This window comes from Atractosteus spatula, chromosome 5 (assembly GCF_055471065.1).
Source record: "Atractosteus spatula isolate fAtrSpa1 chromosome 5, fAtrSpa1.hap1, whole genome shotgun sequence".
Lineage (NCBI taxonomy): Eukaryota > Metazoa > Chordata > Actinopteri > Semionotiformes > Lepisosteidae > Atractosteus > Atractosteus spatula.
This window is the reverse complement of record NC_142710.1, coordinates 1,511,348-1,535,836: the sequence shown is the minus strand read 5'-3', so window position 1 is coordinate 1,535,836 and position 24,489 is coordinate 1,511,348. Positions and strand designations below refer to the sequence as shown.

Below are 24,489 nucleotides of genomic sequence, written 5' to 3'. Positions count from 1 at the left end.
ATGATAAGGGACATACAGTCGCGCCGAAATTGTTTTGCACTTTCAGCTTCCAGTTATGACACGAGTCACTGCTGCAGAGTCGAATCGTCTCGGCAATCGAGAGAAAACAGCAATTAACACAGCCACCCGCCACCTCACCCAGCCCCCACGGTTCCTGTCTCTCAGTGCGTGTTGAGATCTGGGGTCACAGAATCTTTCCTGGAGTGTTTTTTCACTTTCTTGAAGTTGTTCTTGCCGTCTCAGAGATACCGATCTTCTGGAGTGCTTCGAAACAGAAGCGCTCGTGTCAGCGGTCGGCGGTGAGCAGAGATCGTTTCCCTGATGAAGGGCCTTGTTTCTGTTTGCTTGTCTTCCCACAATTCTTGGGTGCAAGAGGTTCCCTCACGCACACACACTGACAACAGGGCTGAGGGTGAGCTCTGCCTCAACGCACGTCGGTCACTGATGGAACAACGCAGCAGACCGATCGGCCATCTGAGTGTGTGTCTGTGTAAGGTTAGGAGCATGTAGAATTGTGTCAGTGTGTGTATGTGAGTGCGAGTGTGTGTATGTCATGTGTGTGTGTCGGTGTAAGGTTAGTAGTATGTAGAATTGTGTCAGTGTGTATCGGTGTCAGTGTACATTGTGTGTGTATGTGTAAATTTAGAAGAATATTTTTGTCATAGTGTGTTGTGTGTGCATTGAGTCAGTGTGTGTAAAGTTAGGGATGTGTTTCAAGTGTCAGAGTGTGTTGAGTGTGTCAGTGTGTGTTAAGGTTAGGGGAATGTTTCAGGTGTCAGAGTGTGTTGTGTGTGTCAGTGTGTGTTAAGGTTAGGGGCGTGTTTCAGGTGTCAGGGTGTGTTGTGTGTCAGTGTGTGTTAAGGTTAGGGGCTTGTTTCAGGTGTCAGAGTGTGTTGAGTGTGTGTAAAGTTAGGAACATGTTTGTCAGGCTGTGTGTGTGTAATGGTGCAAGCATTCAGCTCATAGTGCTCCAGTATGTGTCAGTGTGTGTGCGCTCAGCTCCACAGTGTGTCCCAGTGTGTGTCGGTGTGTCATGGTGCAGGCATTCAGCTCCTCGGTGTATCAGTGTGTATGTGTCAGTGTGTGTGAGAGTGTGTCTGTGTGTCAGTGTGTGTGTGTGGGGCAGTGTCAGTGTGTGTCAGTGTCAGTGTGTGTGTGTGTGTCAGTGGCAGTGTGGGCCTGTGGTCTGGAGGCGGGGCCTGACTGCCTGATTGCCTGACTGCCTGAGACGCAGCAGTCGGCTCAGTTTCCTGACTGCGGCCAGGCTGATCTCCTCTCCTGCAGCGGCTCCAGACAGACGCACGCGCGCGCTGACCAGCGGACAGCCAGCCTGACAGCTCACACCTCCCCGCCCACCTGGGACAGGTAAGGAGACGAGGTCCGGCTCGGGCTCCGGCCCGTCTGAGCGCTTGCCCCCCCGGGGCTGTAGACCCCGCTGCTTCCAGAGCGCCTGCCGGGGCACACGCTTACTGAGGAGGAGGAGGTGACGAAGAGGCTGTCCAAACCCTGCCTCTTCCTCTGCCGCGCTGGCTGGCTGGCTGGCTGAGGTCAGAGCTGGGCGCCTCCAGTCTTTTCGTTGCATCAGAGGTGTGTTTGCGTGTTTTTTGAGTGGTGATCAAGGTAGGACCGGATCTGCCCTCCCCTGGGGCAGGGGGGCAGCTGGCCGCACCAGGCGCTGTGAAATATTTAGATTTTGCGTGAAGGCAGCAGAGGGCTGCTCGCTCCTTTTGTGCTTGAGCTGTCCAAGGCAGTGGGGTACAGCCAGACCGGGCCCCAGGACAGGAGAGGGGGCGGTGCCTCGCTGGGGCGCCCCCTGCTGGCCAGTGAACTCACCGCTGGGCGTGGGCACCGGCTGGCCTCTCACAGCTAAGCTGGGGGCAGTTCAGCCCCCCTGAAGGGGCTTGTGTCGGGGGTGGGGGGCTTTCGTTTGCAAATCTCTGCCTCCTGGCGGCTCTGAGATCAGCCCGCGCGAGACGTGATCAGGCAGGAGGTGCAGGCGCGGGGGCAGGGGCAGGGGCAGGGGCAGGGGCAGGTGGGGAGGTACAGCTCCCCTGAGGCTTGCCGAGCCGCGTCGGTCGCGGAGCAGGCAGCTCAGTCTCGCGCGGCCCTGGCCGGGGCAGATACAGGCTGGGCCGACGCCGAGCTGGGAGTTGTCCGCTCTGCGTTGAGAAGATAAGGCCACGTCTCGGAGTCGCGGCGCGGGGCCAAGTCCCGAGGGGGAGAGGCAGCACCTCAGTCCTCAGCAGCTCAGCAGCAGCAGTCCCAGAGGGCACATTCCCAATGCAAAGAAGCCTGCACAGAGCCTACAACCATAATCCACACAGAGACTCATAATCCTACACAGAGCCTACAACCATAATCCTGCACAGAGCCTACAACCATAATCCTGCACAGAGACTCATAGTCCTACACAGAGCCTACAACCATAATCCTGCACAGAGACTCATAATCCTACACAGAGCCTACAACCATAATCCTGCACAGAGACTCATAATCCTACACAGAGCCTACAACCATAATCCTGCACAGAGTTTACAACCATAATCCTGCACAGAGACTCATAGTCCTACACAGAGCCTACAACCATAATCCTGCACAGAGCCTACAACCATAATCCTGCACAGAGACTCCTAATCCTACACAGAGCCTACAACCATAATCCTGCACAGAGACTCATAGTCCTACACAGAGCCTACAACCATAATCCATTCATCAGCCATATCACCCTGCAACTCACAACTAGCAACCCCCTGAAGCTCAGCAGGTGTGAGCCTGGTCAGTACCTGGATGGGAGACTCCTGGGAAAAACTAAGGTTGCTGCTGGAAGAGGTGTTAATGGGGCCAGCAGGGGGCGCTCACCCTGCAGTCCATGTGGGTCCTAATGCCCCAGTAGAGTGACGGGGACACTATACTGTAAACAGGTGCCGTCCTTCGGATGAGACGTAAAACCAAGGTCCTGACTCTCTGTGGTCATTAAAAATCCCAGGGCGTTTCTTGAAAAAGAGTAGGGGTGTAACCCTGGCGTCCTGGCCAAATTTCCCATTGGCCCTTACTAATCATGGCCTCCTAATAATCCCCCTCTATGAACTGGCTACATTACTCTGCTCTCCTCCCCACTGAGAGCTGGTGTGTGGGGAGCGTTCTGGTGCACTATGGCTGCCGTCGCATCATCCAGGTGGGGCTGCACACTGGTGGGGGTGGAGGGGATCCCCATTACCTGTAAAGTGCTGTGAGTGGAGTGTCCAGAAAAGCGCTATATAAGTGTAACCAATTATTATTATTATTATTAATTATTATTACACAGAGAACTATCACTTTATACAGAGATTTGTATACATCATATACAAATAACCATAACCATATACCAAGAGCCGTTACAATATACAGATAAATATATACAGGTAACCATACCATAACCATATACAGATGAGAACGATAACCATAGACAGGTAACCGTAGACAGGTAACCACATACAGATAACCACAAACTGGTAACCGTAGACCTGTAACTGCACCTAATGACTGACAGAGGAATGAGCTGTGCGAATGTGTGAGGGTACATGGCTTGACTCTCCTAGCTGAGGGAAGGACAGTCTAGCTGAGAGGATCAGGCCATGCAAACCTCCTCAGTGCTCACTACAGGGAGAGAGGAGAGAGGAGAGAGGAAGAGAATCGCTCCGGCCTTTGGATGAGACATAAAACTGAGGTCCTGCCTCTCTGTGGTCAGTCAAGACCCCAGGGTGTCTCTCAGAAAGAGTAGGGGTGTGACCCCAGTGTCCTGGACAGACTCCCCCTGGTCTTTACCAGTCATGGCCTCCTGATCACCCCCCTCTCTGAACTGGCCTCATCACTCTGCTCTCCTCCCCACTGAGAGCTGGAGTGTGTGAGCGGACTGGAGCCTCATCACACTGGGGGGGTGGAGGGGGTCCCCAGTACTGGACAGCGCTGGGAGAGGAGGGTCCAGGAAGGCGCTATAGAGGTGTGAGGAATTATTATTATTGTTGTGAGGAATGAGCCAGGGAGCATCTGCGAGGGTATGAGAGTGATGCCCTACAGGAAGTCCCAGGTGCGACTCTGACAGGTGTGGGCGAAAGGAAGCATTCGCGAGATTAGGATCAACCACCCCCCCCCCCCATCTCCTGTTATAATCTCCATTTGGCGAAACTGCACATCCGAGAAAAAGACTGAGCAGGGCTCCGCACGTCCCCCGCGCGCTCGGCTCCCCTGCCCCCTCTTTCTCACGCCGGACACCTGTGGGCGACGGGCGCCTCTGATCCCGGGGAAGAGCTGGCCAGGACAGGGTGGGAGGGGAGGAGAGGGGTGCGAGGTCTGTGGGCCGCGGACGGATTCTCAGAAGCGCTTTCTTTACACCTCCTTCCTGCTGGAACAGATGTGGGCTGGTTTCGCAGGAACCACATGGTCCCTGTGTGGTTTGCACCACGCACAGACACCTCCTGCTGAGCAGAGGCTGCAGAGCAGAGGCTGCTTTACAGAGGGGGGTGGGGGTGGGGAACAAGCCATCCACCCATGTTGTTGAAGCCGATACCCTGGCTTCTCTCCAGACTCAGCTGGGTGAGATCCTCCAGTCAGGACAGGAGGCTCTTCTTTACACAGAGGGGGGTGGGGGTGGGGAACAAGCTGCCCAGCCATGTTGTTGAAGCCGATACCCTGGCTCCTCTCCAGACACAGCTGGGTGAGATCCTCCAGTCAGGACAGGAGGCTCTTCTTTACACAGAGGGGGGTGGGGGTGGGGAACAAGCTGCCCAGCCATGTTGTTGAGGCCGATACCCTGGCTCCTCTCCAGACACAGCTGGGTGAGATCCTCCAGTCAGGACAGGAGGCGCTTCTTTACACAGAGGGGGGTGGGGGTGGGGAACAAGCTGCCCAGCCCTGTTGTTGAGGCCGATACCCTGGCTCCTCTCCAGACACAGCTGGGTGAGACCCTCCAGTCAGGACAGGAGGCTCTTCTTTACACAGAGGGTGGTGGGGGTGTGGAACAAGCAGACCAGACATACTGTCCAAGCCGATATCCTGGTTTCTTAAAAGAATAAGTTGGATGAGATCCTGAAATCAATAAACTACTAAGGACCACACAGTGCAGATGGGCAGAACAGATCCTCTTGCCTGTGACTTTTCTTATGTTCTTAGGAACATATTTCAGCAGCGAAAGATGACCTCTGCATTTAGGTTATTCGAAGCTTTCGTAGTTCTGTAACAGCTCGGACTGGGAGAGATGAGGCTGTCCTGTCCCTGACCCCAGCAGGCATTACTGCATCACTGAGCATCCAGTGCTATCGGAGAGCACAGGGTCTGAACTACCACACAGAGACTGGACTATCACACAGGGTCTGGACTACCACACAGAGTCATGGTAAACGAAACAGGCACAGACAGGGTTCAAACCCACAACCTTCAGTTTACAAGGTCAACACCTTACCACTTGGCCACCATGCCTCCTCTGAACTATCACACAGACACTGGACTACCACAAAGGGTCTGAACTATCACACAGAGACTGGACTACCACAAAGGGTCTGAACTATCACACAGACACTGGACTACCACAAAGGGTCTGAACTATCACACAGAGACTGGACTACCACAAAGGGTCTGAACTATCACACAGAGACTGGACTACCACAAAGGGTCTGAACTATCACACAGACACTGGACTACCACAAAGGGTCTGAACTATCACACAGAGACTGGACTACCACAAAGGGTCTGAACTATCACACAGAGACTGGACTACCACAAAGGGTCTGAACTATCACACAGAGACTGGACTATCACACAGGATCTGGACTATCAAGCAGAGACTGGACTACCACACAGGGTCTGGACTACCACACAGGCTCTGGACTACCACACAGGGTCTGAACTACCACACAGGGTCTGGACTATCACACAGAGACTGGACTATCACACAGACTGGATTACCACACAGAGACTGGACTACCACACAGAGACTGGACTACCACACAGACTGGATTACCACACAGAGACTGGACTACCACACAGAGACTGGACTACCACACAGACTGGATTACCACACAGGATATAGACTATCACACATAGACTGAACTATCACACAGAGACTGGACTATCACACAGAGACTGAACTGTCACACAGAGACTGGACTATCACACAGGATCTGGACTATCAAGCAGAGACTGGACTATCACACAGACTGGACTATCACACAGGGTCTGGACTATCAAGCAGAGACTGAACTACCACACAGAGACTGAACTGTCACACAGAGACTGGACTACCACACAGAGACTGGACTACCACACAGACTGGATTACCACACAGAGACTGGACTATCACACAGACTGGACTATCACACAGGGTCTGGACTATCAAGCAGAGACTGAACTACCACACAGAGACTGAACTGTCACACAGAGACTGGACTATCACACAGGATCTAGACTACCACACAGAGACTGGACTACCACACAGACTGGATTACCACACAGAGACTGGACTACCACACAGACTGGATTACCACACAGAGACTGGACTATCACACAGACTGGACTATCACACAGGGTCTGGACTATCAAGCAGAGACTGAACTACCACACAGAGACTGAACTGTCACACAGAGACTGGACTATCACACAGGATCTGGACTATCAAGCAGAGACTGGACTATCACACAGGACCTAGACTACCACACAGAGACTGGACTACCACACAGACTGGACTATCACACAGAGACTGGACTACCACACAGACTGGATTACCACACAGAGACTGGACTACCACACAGACTGGACTACCACACAGAGACTGGACTACCACACAGAGACTGGATTACCACACAGGATATAGACTATCACACATAGACTGAACTATCACACAGAGACTGGACTATCACACAGAGACTGGACTACCACACATAGACTGAACTATCACACAGACTGGATTACCACACAGAGACTGGACTACCACACAGAGACTGGACTACCACACAGACTGGATTACCACACAGAGACTGGACTACCACACAGACTGGATTACCACACAGAGACTGGACTACCACACAGAGACTGGATTACCACACAGACTGGATTACCACACAGAGACTGGTCTACCACACAGACTGGACTACCACACAGAGACTGGACTACCACACAGAGACTGGACTACCACACAGACTGGATTACCACACAGAGACTGGACTACCACACAGAGACTGGATTACCACACAGGATATAGACTATCACACATAGACTGAACTATCACACAGAGACTGGACTATCACACAGAGACTGGACTACCACACAGAGACTGGATTACCACACAGACTGGATTACCACACAGAGACTGGACTACCACACAGACTGGATTACCACACAGAGACTGGACTACCACACAGAGACTGGATTACCACACAGACTGGATTACCACACAGAGACTGGACTACCACACAGACTGGACTACCACACAGAGACTGGACTACCACACAGAGACTGGACTATCACACAGACTGGACTATCACACAGGATCTGGACTATCAAGCAGAGACTGGACTATCACACAGGACCTAGACTACCACACAGAGACTGGACTACCACACAGACTGGACTATCACACAGAGACTGGACTACCACACAGAGACTGGACTACCACACAGACTGGATTACCACACAGAGACTGGACTACCACACAGACTGGACTACCACACAGAGACTGGACTACCACACAGACTGGACTACCACACAGAGACTGGACTACCACACAGAGACTGGATTACCACACAGGATATAGACTATCACACATAGACTGAACTATCACACAGAGACTGGACTATCACACAGAGACTGGACTACCACACATAGACTGAACTATCACACAGACTGGATTACCACACAGAGACTGGACTACCACACAGACTGGATTACCACACAGAGACTGGACTACCATACAGAGACTGGATTACCACACAGACTGGATTACCACACAGAGACTGGACTACCACACAGACTGGACTACCACACAGAGACTGGACTACCACACAGACTGGATTACCACACAGAGACTGGACTACCACACAGAGACTGGACTACCACACAGACTGGATTACCACACAGAGACTGGACTACCACACAGAGACTGGACTACCACACAGAGACTGGATTACCACACACAGACTGGACTACCACACAGAGACTGGACTACCACACAGACTGGATTACCACACACAGACTGGACTACCACACAGAGACTGGACTACCACACAGAGACTGGATTACCACACAAGATATAGACTATCACACATAGACTGAACTATCACACAGAGACCGGACTATCACACAGAGACTGAACTGTCACACATAGACTGAACTGTCACACAGACTGGATTACCACACAGAGACTGGACTACCACACAGACTGGACTACCACACAGGATATAGACTATCACACAGAGACTGAACTATCACACAGAGACTGGACTACCACACAGAGACTGGACTACCACACAGACTGGACTACCACACAGACTGGACTATCACACAGACTGGACTACCACACAGGATATAGACTATCACACAGAGACTGAACTATCACACACTAGGCGGTGTGTGTGTGGGCGCGCCAGGGCCACCAGGGAGTCCCATTCTTCAAAGCACCTGGTGTTTCAATTCCGCGCAGGTTCAGGGGCACTGGCGCAGAAAATCAGATATTATCAGGCTCCAGGAAAGAAGCTCTGTGGTGAAACGTTTCCTGCGTCACCTGACACTTCTACTGCTATTAGATATTATAGCTATAAAAAAGTCCATCGAAGAAAGGCATGTACAGCACCCAGAGACTATAAGTAGGTTACTGACTAGAGGAGCTCATCCCACTGTCTGGAGAGAAGCCAGGGTATCGACTTCATCCAACTTATTCTTTTAAGAAGCCAGGGTATCGGCTTGCACAGTATGGCTGGTTTGCTTGCTCCCACCCTCTGTGTAAAGAAGAGCCTCCTGTCTTCTTGGAGACAGGAGGATCTGGAGGAGACTGGAGGATCTCACCCAGCTGTGTCTGGAGAGAAGCCAGGGTATCGGCTTCAACAACATGGCTGGGCAGCTTGTTCCCCACCCCCACCCCCCTCTGTGTAAAGAAGAGCCTCCTGTCCTGACTGGAGGAGCTCACCCAGCTGTGTCTGGAGAGGAGCCAGGGTATCGGCTTCAACAACATGGCTGGGCAGCTTGTTCCCCACCCCCACCCCCCTCTGTGTAAAGAAGAGCCTCCTGTCATGACTGGAGGAGCTCACCCAGCTGTGTCTGGAGAGGAGCCAGGGTATCGGCTTCAACAACATGGCTGGGCAGCTTGTTCCCCACCCCCACCCCCCTCTGTGTAAAGAAGGGCCTCCTGTCATGACTGGAGGAGGTCACCCAGCTGTGTCTGGAGAGAAGCCAGGGTATCGGCCTCAACAGCATCTTTACACCCTCCGTGTGAAGAACAGCCTCGTGTCCCGCCTGCGACAGAGGAACGAGATGTGTGGAGGGCGCTTGGCGTGGCTCTCCTAGCTGCAGGGAGGGCAGTCTAGCTGTGAGGATCAGCCTGCCTCACTGCTGGCAGGAATGAGCCAGGGAGCTGCTGCAGGGGTGCGCGATTGCTGCGCCCCAGGAAGTCCCGGGGCGTGATGACACTCGCTTAGGATCTGTCCTTCCTCCCGAACTCCTGTCGTAAACTCCGTTAAACCTCCTCTCCCGCGACTCCGGCCCGACCCACAGCCCGACAGCAGCTCTCGGGGAGACAAGGCAGCGGAGCGTTGCGACGCCGAGAGAACCGAGCATGAAGCAGCGTTCCTGCCGCGAAACCAAACCCGCCGCGCGGACCTCACACCCGCCCCCCCCCCCCCAGGAGCTCGCGTGCCGGACAGCGGAAGCTGTGACGCTGGGTGAAGCAATGGACAGGATGGGGACAGGACGGGGACAGGATGGGGACAGGACAGGGACAGGGCGGGGACAGGACGCGGATGGGGACAGGACAGGGACAGGACAGGGACAGGGCGGGGACAGGACGGGGACAGGGCGGGGACAGGACGCGGATGGGGACAGGACAGGGACAGGGCGGGGACAGGACACGGAGGGAGACACGCTGTTCCAAAACCACCGGCCCGACCTCACGCACGGGGGGGGAGGGTGGCAGGGACGGGGTTCCGGGTGTCGGCAGGGGCTCTGGGCGAAGAGAGATTGCTGCGAGCAGGAAGGATTGCAGCATCGCCGCTGCCGCCGCCGCGGGGGTGCGTGCGTCTGTGCAGGGGGGGGGGCCCCCGTCAGGCCGACCTGGGACTCTCCCTCGAGCAGCAGTCTGAGCCGCGCGCTGAGGAGGAGGCCGGAGAGCCTCACGGCTCTGCGTGTGTCCAGGAGGCCCCGAGTGTGTGAGCTTGTAGGTTGTGTGTGTGTGCTTGTAGGTTGTGTGTGTGTGCCTGTAGGTTGTCTGTGTGTGCCTGTAGGTTGTCTGTGTGTGCTTGTAGGTTGTGTGTATGTGGGCTTGTAGGTTGTGTGTGTGTGCCTGTAGGTTGTCTGTGTTTGCTTGTAGGTTGTGTGTGTGTGTGCTTGTACTGTAGGTTGTCTGTGTGTGCTTGAAGGTTTTGTGTGTGTGTGCCCTTTTAGGTTGTGTGTGTGCTTGTAGGTGGTGTATGTTTATGCTTGTAAATTGTGTGTGCTTGTTGGTGGTGTGTGTGCTTGTTGGTTGTGTGTAGACTGCATGCAAGCCTGAAAGTTGTGTCTGTGCTTGTACGTTGTGTGTGCTTGAAGGTTGTCTGTGTGTGCTTGTAAGTTGTGTGTGTGCTTGCAGGTGGTGTGTGTGCTTGTAAGCTGTGTGTGTGCTTCCAGGTGGTGTGTGTGCTTGTAAGCTGTGTGTGTAGACTGCATGCAAGAGTGAAAGTTGTGCATGTATGTACGTTGTGTTGCTTGGGTCTGTGTCTAGATTGTGTGCATGCACAAAGGTTTTATTGGTGCATGGAGCTTGTGTGTGTGTAGGTTTTGTGCCTGCATGTGTTGTGTGCATGCATGAAGATTGTAGGTGTGTATGTAGCACTGGTGTGTGAAGGTGGCATGTGTGTAGGGTGCGTGCATGCCTTTGTTTTGCAATGCCCCGCAGGGAAGGGGAAGTGATTTTTTCGGTACACGGTTGCGAAAACGTTCACAACGAGGACAACAGGACAGCACTCTGAGGCAAAGTGGTGTCCTCTTGCATCAGCTGTGAGAGAAGGAAGGAAGTGTGTCAAATCGCACGAACTGCTTTCTTCAAATCGAAAAGGGAAAAAATCTCACAGCACAGTAGACAGTTGAGGTAGTCTGTTCCAGAACGCTCACAGATTCTCGTATAAAGATATAACTCCTGTCTTCACAGCCAGGCAGCTCTGACTTTCAGACCTTGTTTTCCTTCAGATCCTGTTAAGTCAAGCTGCTAGTACAGAGCTTGGACAGCTTTGCCCAGCCCTTGATGTGCTGCTGATCCGGCTACAAATCCTACTGCACTGTGACCATCCTGCCCTGCCGCCTCCTGACCTGTAGGACCTGCTGCACTGAGGCCCCCTGACCTGTAGGACCTGCTGCCCTGTGACCCTCCTGACCTGTAGGACCTGCTGCCCTGTGACACTCCTGACCTGTAGGACCTGCTGCACTGAGGCCCCCTGACCTGTAGGACCTGCTGCCCTGTGGCCCTCCTGACCTGTAGGACCTGCTGCCCTGTGACCCTCCTGACCTGTAAGACCTACAGCCCTCACACCCTCCTGACCTGTAGGACCTGCTGCCCTGTGACCCTCCTGACCTGTAGGACGTGCTGCCCTGTGACCCTCCTGACCTGTAGAACCTGCTGCACTGACGCCCTCTGACCTGTAGGACCTGCTGCACTGAGGGCCTCCTGACCTGTAGGACCTGCTGCCCTGTGACCCTCCTGACCTGCTGCCCTATGACCCTCCTGACCTGTAGGACCTGCTGCCCTGTGACCCTCCTGACCTGCTGCCCTGTGACCCTCCTGACCTGTAGGACCTGCTGCCCTGTGACCCTCCTGATCTGCTGCCCTGTGACCCTCCTGACCCTCCTGACCTGCTGCCCTGTGACCCTCCTGACCTGCTGCCCTGTGACCCTCCTGACCTGTAAGACCTGCAGCCCTCACACCCTCCTGACCTGTAGGACCTGCTGCCCTGTGACCCTCCTGACCTGCTGCCCTGTGACCCTCCTGATCTGCTGCCCTGTGACCCTCCTGACCTGTAGGACCTGCTGCCCTGTGACCCTCCTGACCTGCTGCCCTGTGACCCTCCTGACCTGCTGCCCTGTGACCCTCCATACCTGTAGGACCTGCTGCCCTGTGACCCTCCTGACCTGCTGCCCTGTGACCTTCCTGACCTGTAGGACCTGCTGCCCTGTGACCCTCCTGATCTACTGCCCTGTGACCCTCCTGGCCTGTAGGACCTGCTGCCCTGTGACCCTCCTGACCTGCTGCCCTGTGACCCTCCTGACCTGTAAGACCTGCAGCCCTCACACCCTCCTGACCTGTAGGACCTGCTGCCCTGTGACCCTCCTGACCTGCTGCCCTGTGACCCTCCTGATCTGCTGCCCTGTGACCCTCCTGACCTGTAGGACCTGCTGCCCTGTGACCCTCCTGACCTGCTGCCCTGTGACCCTCCTGACCTGCTGCCCTGTGACCCTCCATACCTGTAGGACCTGCTGCCCTGTGACCCTCCTGACCTGCTGCCCTGTGACCCTCCTGACCTGTAGGACCTGCTGCCCTGTGACCCTCCTGATCTACTGCCCTGTGACCCTCCTGGCCTGTAGGACCTGCTGCCCTGTGACCCTCCTGACCTGCTGCCCTGTGACCCTCCTGACCTGTAAGACCTGCAGCCCTCACACCCTCCTGACCTGTAGGACCTGCTGCCCTGTGACCCTCCTGATCTGCTGCCCTGTGACCCTCCTGACCTGTAGGACCTGCTGCCCTGTGACCCTCCTGATCTGCTGCCCTGTGACCCTCCTGACCCTCCTGACCTGCTGCCCTGTGACCCTCCTGACCTGTAGGACCTGCTGCCCTGTGACCCTCCTGACCTGCAGCACTTTCACACTTCAGCTTTATTTCTTTTATTGAGACCCGTAGTGAGAGACAGAGAGGAAGAGAAGAGCAGAGGAAGTGCAGTTTAAGTGTTTCCGATGTGCGTGTTTCACACATCGGCAAAGTTAACAGGCGAAGGCTTATCTGTCTCCCTCTATCCCCTCGGGGGGCCAAGGTCGCTTCTGCTTTTCCTGGCCGATAGACGCACAGCAGAAACTCTCAGAGACTGTCAGACTCAGAGGGCAGGGGTTGAGCTCCGAGCTCGTCTAGAGCAGCTGGCACTAGAACAACGCCTGGCTAAACGTCCCCTGGGCTGTTTCCCTTAATGTTATGAACAAGAGCAAGCCACACGTCCGACCCTTCTGTTCATGGTCCAGCTGTTTCATGAAAGAATCCAGGGTATCGGCTTCAACAACATGGCTGAGCAGCTTGTCCCCCACCCCAACCCCCCTCTGTGTAAAGAAGAGCCTCCTGTCCTGACTAGAGGATCTCACCCAGCTGTGTCTGGAGAGAAGCCAGGGTATCGGCTTCAACAACATGGCTGGGCAGCTTGTTCCCCACCCCCACACCCCTGTGTGTAAGGAAGAATTTAAGGATCAATTTGCTGATCAATGCATCTGAAACATCTCCATATTCAATACATCAGAAGCCTGATATTCAGAAACGTAGTTTCACAGATTATGATAACAGACATAGACCTGCCTACCTAAATTTGTTAGTCAGTCAATGATAAGTGATGATTATAGTACTGTGAAATCTGGTCAATGACTTCAGGCGTCTTAATCAATTGATTTGTTTCCAATAAGTACAAAATTAATTGAGGACTAGTTTCTCCTGTCAGATAACAATCATGATACATATCCTAATGGGCTAGATATGCTAACATGTCAGAATTAACACCAACTGTGATCTGACTGAATTATAACGAGGACTAAGCACCAGACCATGATACTGGTAACATGGCCTGCTATGTGTAGTCCACAACATCCCCCATCATTCGTGGATAAATACTGGTAAAATTGTACACTGCTGTGACAGAACACCATATGTTTAACATCACAAATTATTTTATATAACATTTAAAACTTACTGGACACACTGTATACACACACACACCCCTGTACAGACTCTTACTGGACACACTGTATACACACACACCTGTACAGACTCTTACTGGACACACTGTATACACACACACACCTGCACAGACTCTTACTGGACACACTGTATACACACACACACACCCTCACCTGTACAGACTCTTACTGGACACACTGTATACACACACACACCCCTGTACAGACTCTTACTGGACACACTGTACACACACACTTGTACAGACTCTTACTGGACACACAGTATACACACACACACACCTGTACGACTCTTACTGGACACACTGTATACACACACACACACACACCTGTACAGACTCTTACTGTACACACTGTATACACACACACACCCCTGTACAGACTCTTACTGGACACACTGTATACACACACACAGACCCTTACTGGACACACTGTATACACACACATACACACACACACCTGTACAGACTCTTACTGGACACACTGTATATATACACACACACACACACACCCCTGTACAGACTCTTACTGGACACACTGTACACACACACACACACACACACACACACCTGTACAGACTCTTACTGGACACACTGTATATATATACACACACACACACACACCCCTGTACAGACTCTTACTGGACACACTGTACACACACACCTGTACAGACTCTTACTGGACACACAGTATACACACACACCTGTACAGACTCTTACTGGACACACAGTATACACACACACACACCTGTACGACTCTTACTGGACACACTGTATACACACACACACACACACCTGTACAGACTCTTACTGGACACACTGTATACACACACACACACACACCTGCACAGACTCTTACTGGACACACGATACACACCCCTGTACAGACTCTTACTGGACACACTGTACACACACACCTATACAGACTCTTACTGGACACACACCTGGAGTACAGATGTGCTTTGATGTACAGTACTGCACTGTCATGTGCTGCAAGGGTATGCTTCCACCCAGTGGTGAGGGAGATTGTTGCAGCAATCCCACTTTCTATCTCCAATAACGATCCCTAATGAGTTCCTCCACCAATTTCAAATTAAAACTACCGCTGTCACACAGTTTAGCTCATCTAAGGTAAACTGTTCAGTCAAATCAAAGCTGCTTAAACACACACTGTTGCAGCATTTAGGAATCTCCTCCTTTGCTGAGAATCCCACCAACCATTTCAGAAATCAGAGCTCATTTCTCTTGAAAGCATTGCTGACAAACACAACCATTCTCTCTCTCTCTCTCACAGACTCGACTGAAGGTCCAGGAAGGAATTCACCTTTTAGCCCGTCCCCCTAGCTCCTCCCCAAACCCCACCCCTCCGCCCAAAACCCCACCCCCAAATGGACAACTACATCACAAGCCCCGCCCCGGTGGGCGTCACCCTCCTCGGCCCCTCCCCTTTCCCTCTGTCCCTCCCAGCCTTCCACGCCAACACTGCCTCCCTGCCGTCCAATCGCAGCGCGAACTCCACCGGCCCCGCCTCCCCCGCCGGCCTCCCGGTCTCCCACCAGGTGGGCATCGCCATCCTCTCCCTGTCCTTCCTCCTCGGCTTCCCGGGCAACGCCTTCGTGGTGTGGACGATCGTGTGCCGGGTGACCCGCCGCTCTGTCACCTGCCTGCTGGTCCTCAACCTCGCCCTGGCGGACGCCCTGGTGCTCCTCAGCGCCCCCCTCTTCATCCGCTTCCTGGCCAGCCGGAACTGGGAGTTCGGGACGGCGGTGTGCAAACTGGTCCACTACCTGTGCTGCGTCAACATGTACGCCTCCATCTACCTCATCTGCCTGATGAGCCTGGACCGCTGGCTGGCCGTGTCCCGGCCCTTCGTCTCCCAGCGGCTGCGCACCAAGCGCGCCCTCCTCCTCACCCTCCTGGCGCTCTGGACCCTGGCCTTCGTCTTCTCCGTGCCCATGCCCTTCTACCGCAGGTGAGAGCGACGCCCCCTTCAGGGGTCTGTCGCTGTCTGTCTCCCGCCCCTCCCTTCTGTGAGCCCCCTTGCGCCCCCTCTTGAGGGCTCTCCGACATGCCCGGAGGAGGGGGGGGGGTTCCCCCAGACCTGGACCCGTAAGTGCCGAGAAGGTCACGTCCGGGTTCGGGTCCCTCACAGCTGGGCTCTCAGCGGGCCGAACCAGGTGGTTACCGGGCTGGACTGGCCCTGTGAGAGCTCCTCCCGGCTGTCCCAGGGACAGACACAGCGCCCCCTGCAGGACTATGATGGGATAGCACCCTAACTCTCCCCTTCAGGCCCTGAGGGTCTCAGCAGCAGGACCCTGTTTACTGGACAACACACCTCTACAACACACACTGTTACACACTGTATACTGCACTACACACCTCTACAACACACACTGTTACACACTGTATACTGCACAACACACCTCTACAACATACACTGTTACACACTGTATACTGCACAACACACCTCTACAACATACACTGTTACACACTGTATACTGCACAACACACCTCTACAACACACACTGTTTCACACTGTATACTGCACTACACACCTCTACAACACACACTGTTTCACACTGTATACTGGACAACACTCCCTCTACAACACACACTGTTTCACACTGTAAACTGACTACACACCTCTACAACACACACTGTATACTGCACAACACTCCCTCTACAACACACACTGTTACACACTGTTCAACACACACTGTTACACACTGTACACTGTACAACACTCCCTCTACAACACACACTGTTTCACACTGTATACTGCACTACACACCTCTACAACACACACTGTACACAGTACAACACTCCCTCTACAACACACACTGTTACACACTGTATACTGCACTACACACCTCTACAACACACACTGTTACACACTGTATACTGCACTACACACCTCTACAACACACACTGTTTCACACTGTATACTGCACTACACACCTCTACAACACACACTGTTTCACACTGTATACTGCACTACACACCTCTACAACACACACTGTTTCACACTGTATACTGGACAACACTCCCTCTACAACACACACTGTTTCACACTGTAAACTGACTACACACCTCTACAACACACACTGTATACTGCACAACACTCCCTCTACAACACACACTGTTACACACTGTTCAACACACACTGTTACACACTGTACACTGTACAACACTCCCTCTACAACACACACTGTTTCACACTGTATACTGCACTACACACCTCTACAACACACACTGTTACACTGAACAACACTCCCTCTACAACACACACTGTTTCACACTGTTTACTGGACAACACTCCCTCTACAACACACACTGCTACACACTGCATACTGCACTACACACCTCTACAATACACACTGTTACTCGCTGTATACTGCACAACACTCCCTCTACAACACACACTGTTACTCACTGTATACTGGACAACACTCCCTCTACAACACACACTGTTTCACACTGTATACTGCACAACAGATCTCTATAACACAGTGTTTCACACTGTATACTGCACAACACATCTCTATAACACAGTGTTTCACAATGTATACTGCAGTACACACCTCTACAACACACACTGTTACACAGTGTCAACAGTGTGCTGTACACTGTATACTACACAATACACTGTACAACACACACTGTTACACAGTGCAGATCAGGTCTGTCCTATCTTATCATTGCATTCCAGCTGTGGATTCTCTGCTTAAAGTGAAACTAGATTTCCACAGCCGCCTCACCTCAACTCCCACATTCTTCACCACAACCCCTGCCTAAACCACCACCCTGCTCTGAGCAGCTGTAACCGCAAAGTCAGGAAGCCTCAGTGAGCAGCTGAAAATGCTAATTGTTTTTGCCACAAGTTGTAGAAGTGCACTGGCTAAATGGTGCAAATTTCTGTACTGTCCAGGGTGTCCCTCAGTGCAGTGTTAATGTACTGGAGTGTCCAGTCAGTCAGTGTGTCTGTATGAACCCCTCTCTCTCAGTGCAGTGTTAATGTACTGGAGTGTCCAGTCAGTCAGTGTGTCTGTATGAACCCCTCTCTCTCAGTGCAGTGTTAATGTACTGGAGTGTCCAGTCAGTCAGTGTGTCTGTATGAACCCCTCTCTCTCAGTGCAGTGTTAATGTACTGGAGTGTCCAGTCAGTGTGTCTGTATGAACCCCTCTCTCTCAGTGCAGTGTTAATGTACTGGAGTGTCCAGTCAGTGTGTCTGTATGAACCCCTCTCTCTCAGTGCAGTGTTAATGTACTGGAGTGTCCAGTCAGTCGGTGTGTCTGTATGAACCCCTCTCTCTCAGTGCAGTGTTAATGTACTGGAGTGTCCAGTCAGTCGGTGTGTCTGTATGAACCCCTCTCTCTCAGTGCAGTGTTAATGTACTGGAGTGTCCAGTCAGTGTGTCTGTATGAACCCCTCTCTCTCAGTGCAGTGTTAATGTACTGGAGTGTCCAGTCAGTGTGTCTGTATGAACCCCTCTCTCTCAGTGCAGTGTTAATGTACTGGAGTGTCCAGTCAGTCAGTGTGTCTGTATGAACCCCTCTCTCTCAGTGCAGTGTTAATGTACTGGAGTGTCCAGTCAGTCAGTGTGTCTGTATGAACCCCTCTCTCTCAGTGCAGTGTTAATGTACTGGAGTGTCCAGTCAGTGTGTCTGTATGAACCCCTCTCTCTCAGTGCAGTGTTAATGTACTGGAGTGTCCAGTCAGTCAGTGTGTCTGTATGAACCCCTCTCTCTCAGTGCAGTGTTAATGTACTGGAGTGTCCAGTCAGTGTGTCTGTATGAACCCCTCTCTCTCAGTGCAGTGTTAATGTACTGGAGTGTCCAGTCAGTTAGTGTGTCTGTATGAACCCCTCTCTCTCAGTGCAGTGTTAATGTACTGGAGTGTCCAGTCAGTCGGTGTGTCTGTATGAACCCCTCTCTCTCAGTGCAGTGTTAATGTACTGGAGTGTCCAGTCAGTCGGTGTGTCTGTATGAACCCCTCTCTCTCAGTGCAGTGTTAATGTACTGGAGTGTCCAGTCAGTGTGTCTGTATGAACCCCTCTCTCTCAGTGCAGTGTTAATGTACTGGAGTGTCCAGTCAGTGTCTGTATGAACCCCTCTCTCTCAGTGCAGTGTTAATGTACTGGAGTGTCCAGTCAGTCAGTGTGTCTGTATGAACCCCTCTCTCTCAGTGCAGTGTTAATGTACTGGAGTGTCCAGTCAGTCAGTGTGTCTGTATGAACCCCTCTCTCTCAGTGCAGTGTTAATGTACTGGAGTGTCCAGTCAGTGTGTCTGTATGAACCCCTCTCTCTCAGTGCAGTGTTAATGTACTGGAGTGTCCAGTCAGTCAGTGTGTCTGTATGAACCCCTCTCTCTCAGTGCAGTGTTAATGTACTGGAGTGTCCAGTCAGTCAGTGTGTCTGTATGAACCCCTCTCTCTCAGTGCAGTGTTAATGTACTGGAGTGTCCAGTGAGTCAGTGTGTCTGTATGAACCCTTCTCTCTCTCCTTCAGTAATCTTCAGCCGTTTCTGAAGAAAGGCTCCAGTGTGCACATCTGCATGCCGTATCACTACGGGAGCTGGAGCCACGAGGTGTTCCAGTACCTGTGGGAGACTGTGCTGGCCTTCCTCTTTCCCTTCTCCCTGATCCTGATGTGCTACACAGGCGTGGCCTTGCGCCTGCGCAGCGCCATGTTCCAGCGCCGCGGCCGGGGAAACCGGCTCATCCTGCTCATCGTGATGGCCTTCGCCGCCTTCTGGGCACCCTACCACATCACCAACATCCTCCAGGTATCTCCGAGTCGCACCCCATGGTGTTAACCTCTCTAACCCCGCCCCTCCTGGCCCCGCCCCCTGGTATCAGCTGTGCTAATCCCGCCTCTCCTAGCCCCACCCCCTGGTATCAGCTGTGCTAACCCCGCCCCTCCTAGCCCCACCCCATAATATCAACTGTGCTAACCCCGCCCCTCCTAGCCCCACCCCATAATATCAACTGTGCTAATCCCGCCCCTCCTAGCCCCACCCCCTGGTATCAGCTGTGCTAACCCCGCCCCTCCTAGCCCCGCCCCATAATATCAACTGTGCTAATCTCACCCCTTCTAGCCCCACCCCCTGGTATCAGCTGTGCTAATCTCACCCCTCCTAGCCCCACCCCATAATATCAACTGTGCTAACCCCTCTCCTCCTAGCCCCGCCCCATGGTATCAACTGTGCTAATCTCACCCCTCCTAGCCCCACCCCATAATATCAACTGTGCTAACCCCGCCCCTCCTAGCTCCACCCCCTGGTATCAGCTGTGCTAACCCCGCCTCTCCTAGCCCCGCCCCATAATATCAACTGTGCTAATATCACCCCTCCTAGTCCCGCCCCATGGTATCAACTGCGCTAATCTCACCCCTCCTAGCCCCACCCCATAATATCAACTGTGCTAACCCCGCCCCTCCTAGCTCCACCCCCTGGTATCAACTGTGCTAATCTTGCCCCTCCTAGCCCCACCCCCTGGTATCAACTGTGCTAATCTTGCCCCTCCTAGCCCCGCCCCCTGGTATCAACTGTGCTAATCTTGCTCATCCTAGCCCCGCCCCCTGGGTATCAGCTGTGCTAACCCCGCCCCTCATAGCCCCACCCCCTGGTATCAACTGTGCTAACCCCGCCCCTCCTAGCCCCACCCCATAATATCAACTGTGCTAATCTCACCCCTCCTAGCCCCACCCCATCATATCAACTGTGCTAATCTCACCCCTCCTAGCCCCACCCCATAATATCAACTGTGCTAATCCCACCCCTCCTAGCCCCACCCCATAATATCAACTGTGCTAATCCCGCCCCTCCTAGCCCCGCCCCATAATATCAACTGTGCTAATCCCGCCCCTCCTAGTCCCGCCCCATGGTATCAACTGTGCTAACCCCGCCCCTCCTAGCCCCGCCCCCTGGTATCAACTGTGCTAATCTCACCCCTCCTAGTCCCGCCCCATGGTATCAGCTGTGCTAATCTCACCCCTCCTAGCCCCACCCCCTGGTATCAACTGTGCTAATCTCACCCCTCCTAGCCCCGCCCCATAATATCAACTGTGCTAATCTCACCCCTCCTAGTCCCGCCCCCTGGTATCAGCTGTGCTAACCCCGCCCCTCCTAGCCCCACCCCCTGGGTATCAGCTGTGCTAATCTCACCCCTCCTAGCCCCACCCCCTGGTATCAACTGTGCTAATCTCGCCCCTCCTAGCTCCACCCCATGGTATCAACCGCGCAAACCCCGCCCCCTGGGTATCAACTGCGCTGCCCTCGCCCCTCCTAGCCCCGCCCCCTGGGTATCAGCCTTGCAAACCCCGCCCCACCCCACCACCTAGCCTCGCCCTTTAGTATAAACGTCGCTAACCCCACCTCACCCAGGCCCACCCAGCCCCCAGGCACCCCAGGTTTCGGTTTTCATGCAGCAAAGCGACGCGTCTGAGCAGGGGTACGGGCGACATACCCCCTAAAGCCCGGCTCGGTGCTCCGCGCCCCCGCAGGTGGCGGGGATCCTGGGCTCCCACGAGGCGGCGCTGGCGGCGGCCCGGGCGGCGCGCCCCAACGTGACGGCCTTCGCCTTCTTCAGCAGCAGCGTCAACCCCGTCCTGTACGTGTTCGCCGGCAGCGCCCACATCCGCCGCGCCGGCCTCGACTTCATGGCCCGGCTCTTCGACGGCACCCACTCGGACGGCTCCTCCTCCTCCGCCGCCGCCGGCAGCCGGCTCTCCCGCGGCACGCGGACCAGCCGCAGCGGCTCGTCCGCCGAGGTGTCGGCCCTGCGCAAGTTCTCCGTCAACTTCCCCGCCGCCGGCGCCTGCAAGGACCGGGCCGTCCGCGGCGGCCAGGGGCCGGGGGGCAGCCCCGCGGGGGCCCGGGGGGGGGGCGGGCCGGCCGAGGCGAAGACCCTGATGACGGCCGCCTCGGAGGACGGGCTCCAGGTCTGAGTTGCCCCCCGGCCGGGGGGGGGGGGGGGGGTGGGTGGCGACAGGGCGTTCGTTTTCATCGGCGGGCGGGGGAAGGGGGCTCTCTGACACCCCAAGTTTACAGTAAGAGCCTCGGACAGACCGCGCCCCCGCCCTCCACTCCTGCCTTGTTCAGGTGTGCCCCCCTGGGTTTGTGTGGGGGGGGGGGGTGCAGTACCCCTCCTGCCACGTAGGGGTCACCGCCAGCTCCTGCTAGACATCACGCCACAGGCCACCCCTCCCCTCCCCTCCCCTCGACCTGGACTGGCTCCTCTCAGACTCTCGCCCCTCCCTCGGCGCCCTCTCCTGGGCCTGAGCGGAACAGCAGGAGGACCGACGTTCAGTCTCTCCCAGGACTCGCTCTGCTTTTGCCAGCCTTCCTGCCCTGTGATCTATAACCGCCAGGCGTGAGGAAGAGTACATTTATATTTGTCATCTGAATGTGTTGGTTTGTTTTTGTTTTTTGCACTGTTATAGTCCACAAGTATTAGCTGTTTTTGGGAGAAAAAAAAAACTGTGGTTTGGGTAAAACAGGGTACGCCAATAAACAATGAGATCATGACCCTCGCTGGCTGTCCCAGACTCCCCTGCCGTACTCCTGCGTAAGGCGCCAAAACCACGTCTGTAAGAACATAAGACAGGTCACAAAAGAGAGGAGGCCATTCGGCCCATTAGCACGCACTGGCTAGGTCACTAATTCTCGGAAGAAGCCAGGGTATCAGTTTGTTAACAAGCTGCCCAGCCCTGTTGTTGAAGCCGATACCCTGGCTCCTCTCCAGACACAGCTGGGTGAGACCCTCCAGTCAGGACAGGAGGCTCTTCTTTACACAGAGAGTGGTGGGGGTGGGGAACAAGCTGCCCAGCCATGTTGTTGAAGCCGATACCCTGGCTCCTCTCCAGACACAGCTGGGTGAGCTCCTCCAGTCTTACTGACAGTGTCCTGGGATCTGGACTGACCAGTTAGGACACTCCTACTCTTACTGACAGTGTCCTGGGGTCTGGACTGACCAGTCAGGACACCCCTACTCTTACTGACAGTGTCCTGGGATCTGTACTGAACAGTCAGGACACCCCTACTCTTACTGACGTGTCCTGGGGTCTGGACGGACCAGGGGTCAGGACACCCCTACTCTTACTGACAGTGTCCTGGGATCTGGACTGACCAGTTAGGACACCCCTACTCTTACTGACAGTGTCCTGGGATCTGGACTGACCAGCAGTCAGGACACCCCTACTCTTCCTGACAGTGTCCTGGGATCTGGACTGACCAGCAGTCAGGACACCCCTACTCTTACTGACAGTGTCCTGGGGTCTGGACGGACCAGGGGTCAAGACACTCCTACTCTTACTGACAGTGTCCCAGGATCTGGACTGAACAGTCAGGACACCCCTACTCTTACTGACAGTGTCCCGAGATCTGTACTGACCAGCAGTCAGGACACCCTTACTCTTCCTGACAGTGTCCTGGGATCTGGACTGACCGGCAGTCATGACACCCCTACTCTTACTGACAGTGTCCTGGGATCTGGACTGACCGGCAGTCATGACACCCCTACTCTTACTGACAGTGTCCTGGGTCTGGACTGACCAGCAGTCAGGACACCCCTACTCTTACTGACAGTGTCCTGGGATCTGGACTGACCAGCAGTCAGGACACCCCTACTCTTACTGACAGTGTCCTGGGATCTATACTGACCAGCAGTCAGGACACCCCTACACTTACTGACAGTGTCCTGGGTCTGGACTGACCAGCAGTCAGGACACCCCTACTCTTACTGACAGTGTCCCGGGATCTGTACTGACCAGCAGTCAGGACACCCCTACTCTTACTGACAGTGTCCTGGGATCTGTACTGACCAGTCAGGACACCCCTACTCTTACCGACAGTGTCCTGGGGTCTGGACGGACCAGCAGTCAGGACACCCCTACTCTTACTGACAGTGTCCTGGGGTCTGGACGGACCAGCAGGTTCCCAGGTGTACTACAGGTGTTCACACACACAAGGAAGGGAACCTGCTGGCCTGAGTGAAGACACAGCGAGCAGCAGCAGCACCTGGCTTCCTGGCAGACACGTCGGGAAAATCATCTCACACTCACAACATCTCACAGGTGAACGCTGTCCAGAGGGGAGCTGGACACAGACCGCCTGCTGTCCCTGCATGCAGCTGGTTATGTTACCTTCGATCATCTGTAGTCCACAGGCACTCTCTGCCTGCCGGCCTGATCGGTGAAGAAGCTCGGTGTTCGTCTCGGTGTCTTCCTGTGCCGTTAACCTCACTTCCATTGCGGGCATCCCAGAAGGCCCTGCAGCTAGCAGTAGCAATTGAAGTACCAAAAAACGGTCAGCCCTCTCCAGACAACAACACACAGTACT

At 54.2% G+C, this 24,489-nt stretch overlaps 1 protein-coding gene across 1 annotated transcript; it reads left to right on the top strand.

Moving 5' to 3' along the window:
• The first annotated feature begins 1,172 nt into the window (after positions 1-1,172).
• On the top strand, positions 1,173-22,682 carry LOC148833271 (leukotriene B4 receptor 1-like). The gene is made up of 4 exons (XM_088915976.1): positions 1,173-1,365; positions 15,445-16,122; positions 19,659-19,935; positions 21,654-22,682. The coding sequence occupies exons 2-4, from the start codon at positions 15,539-15,541 to the stop codon at positions 22,095-22,097; spliced, it is 1,305 nt and encodes a 434-aa protein (XP_088772102.1). The 5' UTR covers positions 1,173-1,365; positions 15,445-15,538; the 3' UTR covers positions 22,098-22,682.
• Positions 22,683-24,489: the final 1,807 nt, after the last annotated feature.

Bases quoted from the DNA above. Each gene is read 5' to 3' on its own strand.
- LOC148833271 (XM_088915976.1), top strand. From the start codon at position 15,539: ATGGACAACTACATCACAAGCCCCGCCCCGGTGGGCGTCACCCTCCTC. The intron at 16,123-19,658 runs GTGAGAGCGACG...TCTCTCCTTCAG, and splicing joins CCCATGCCCTTCTACCGCAG to TAATCTTCAGCCGTTTCTGA. The intron at 19,936-21,653 runs GTATCTCCGAGT...GCGCCCCCGCAG, and splicing joins ACATCACCAACATCCTCCAG to GTGGCGGGGATCCTGGGCTC.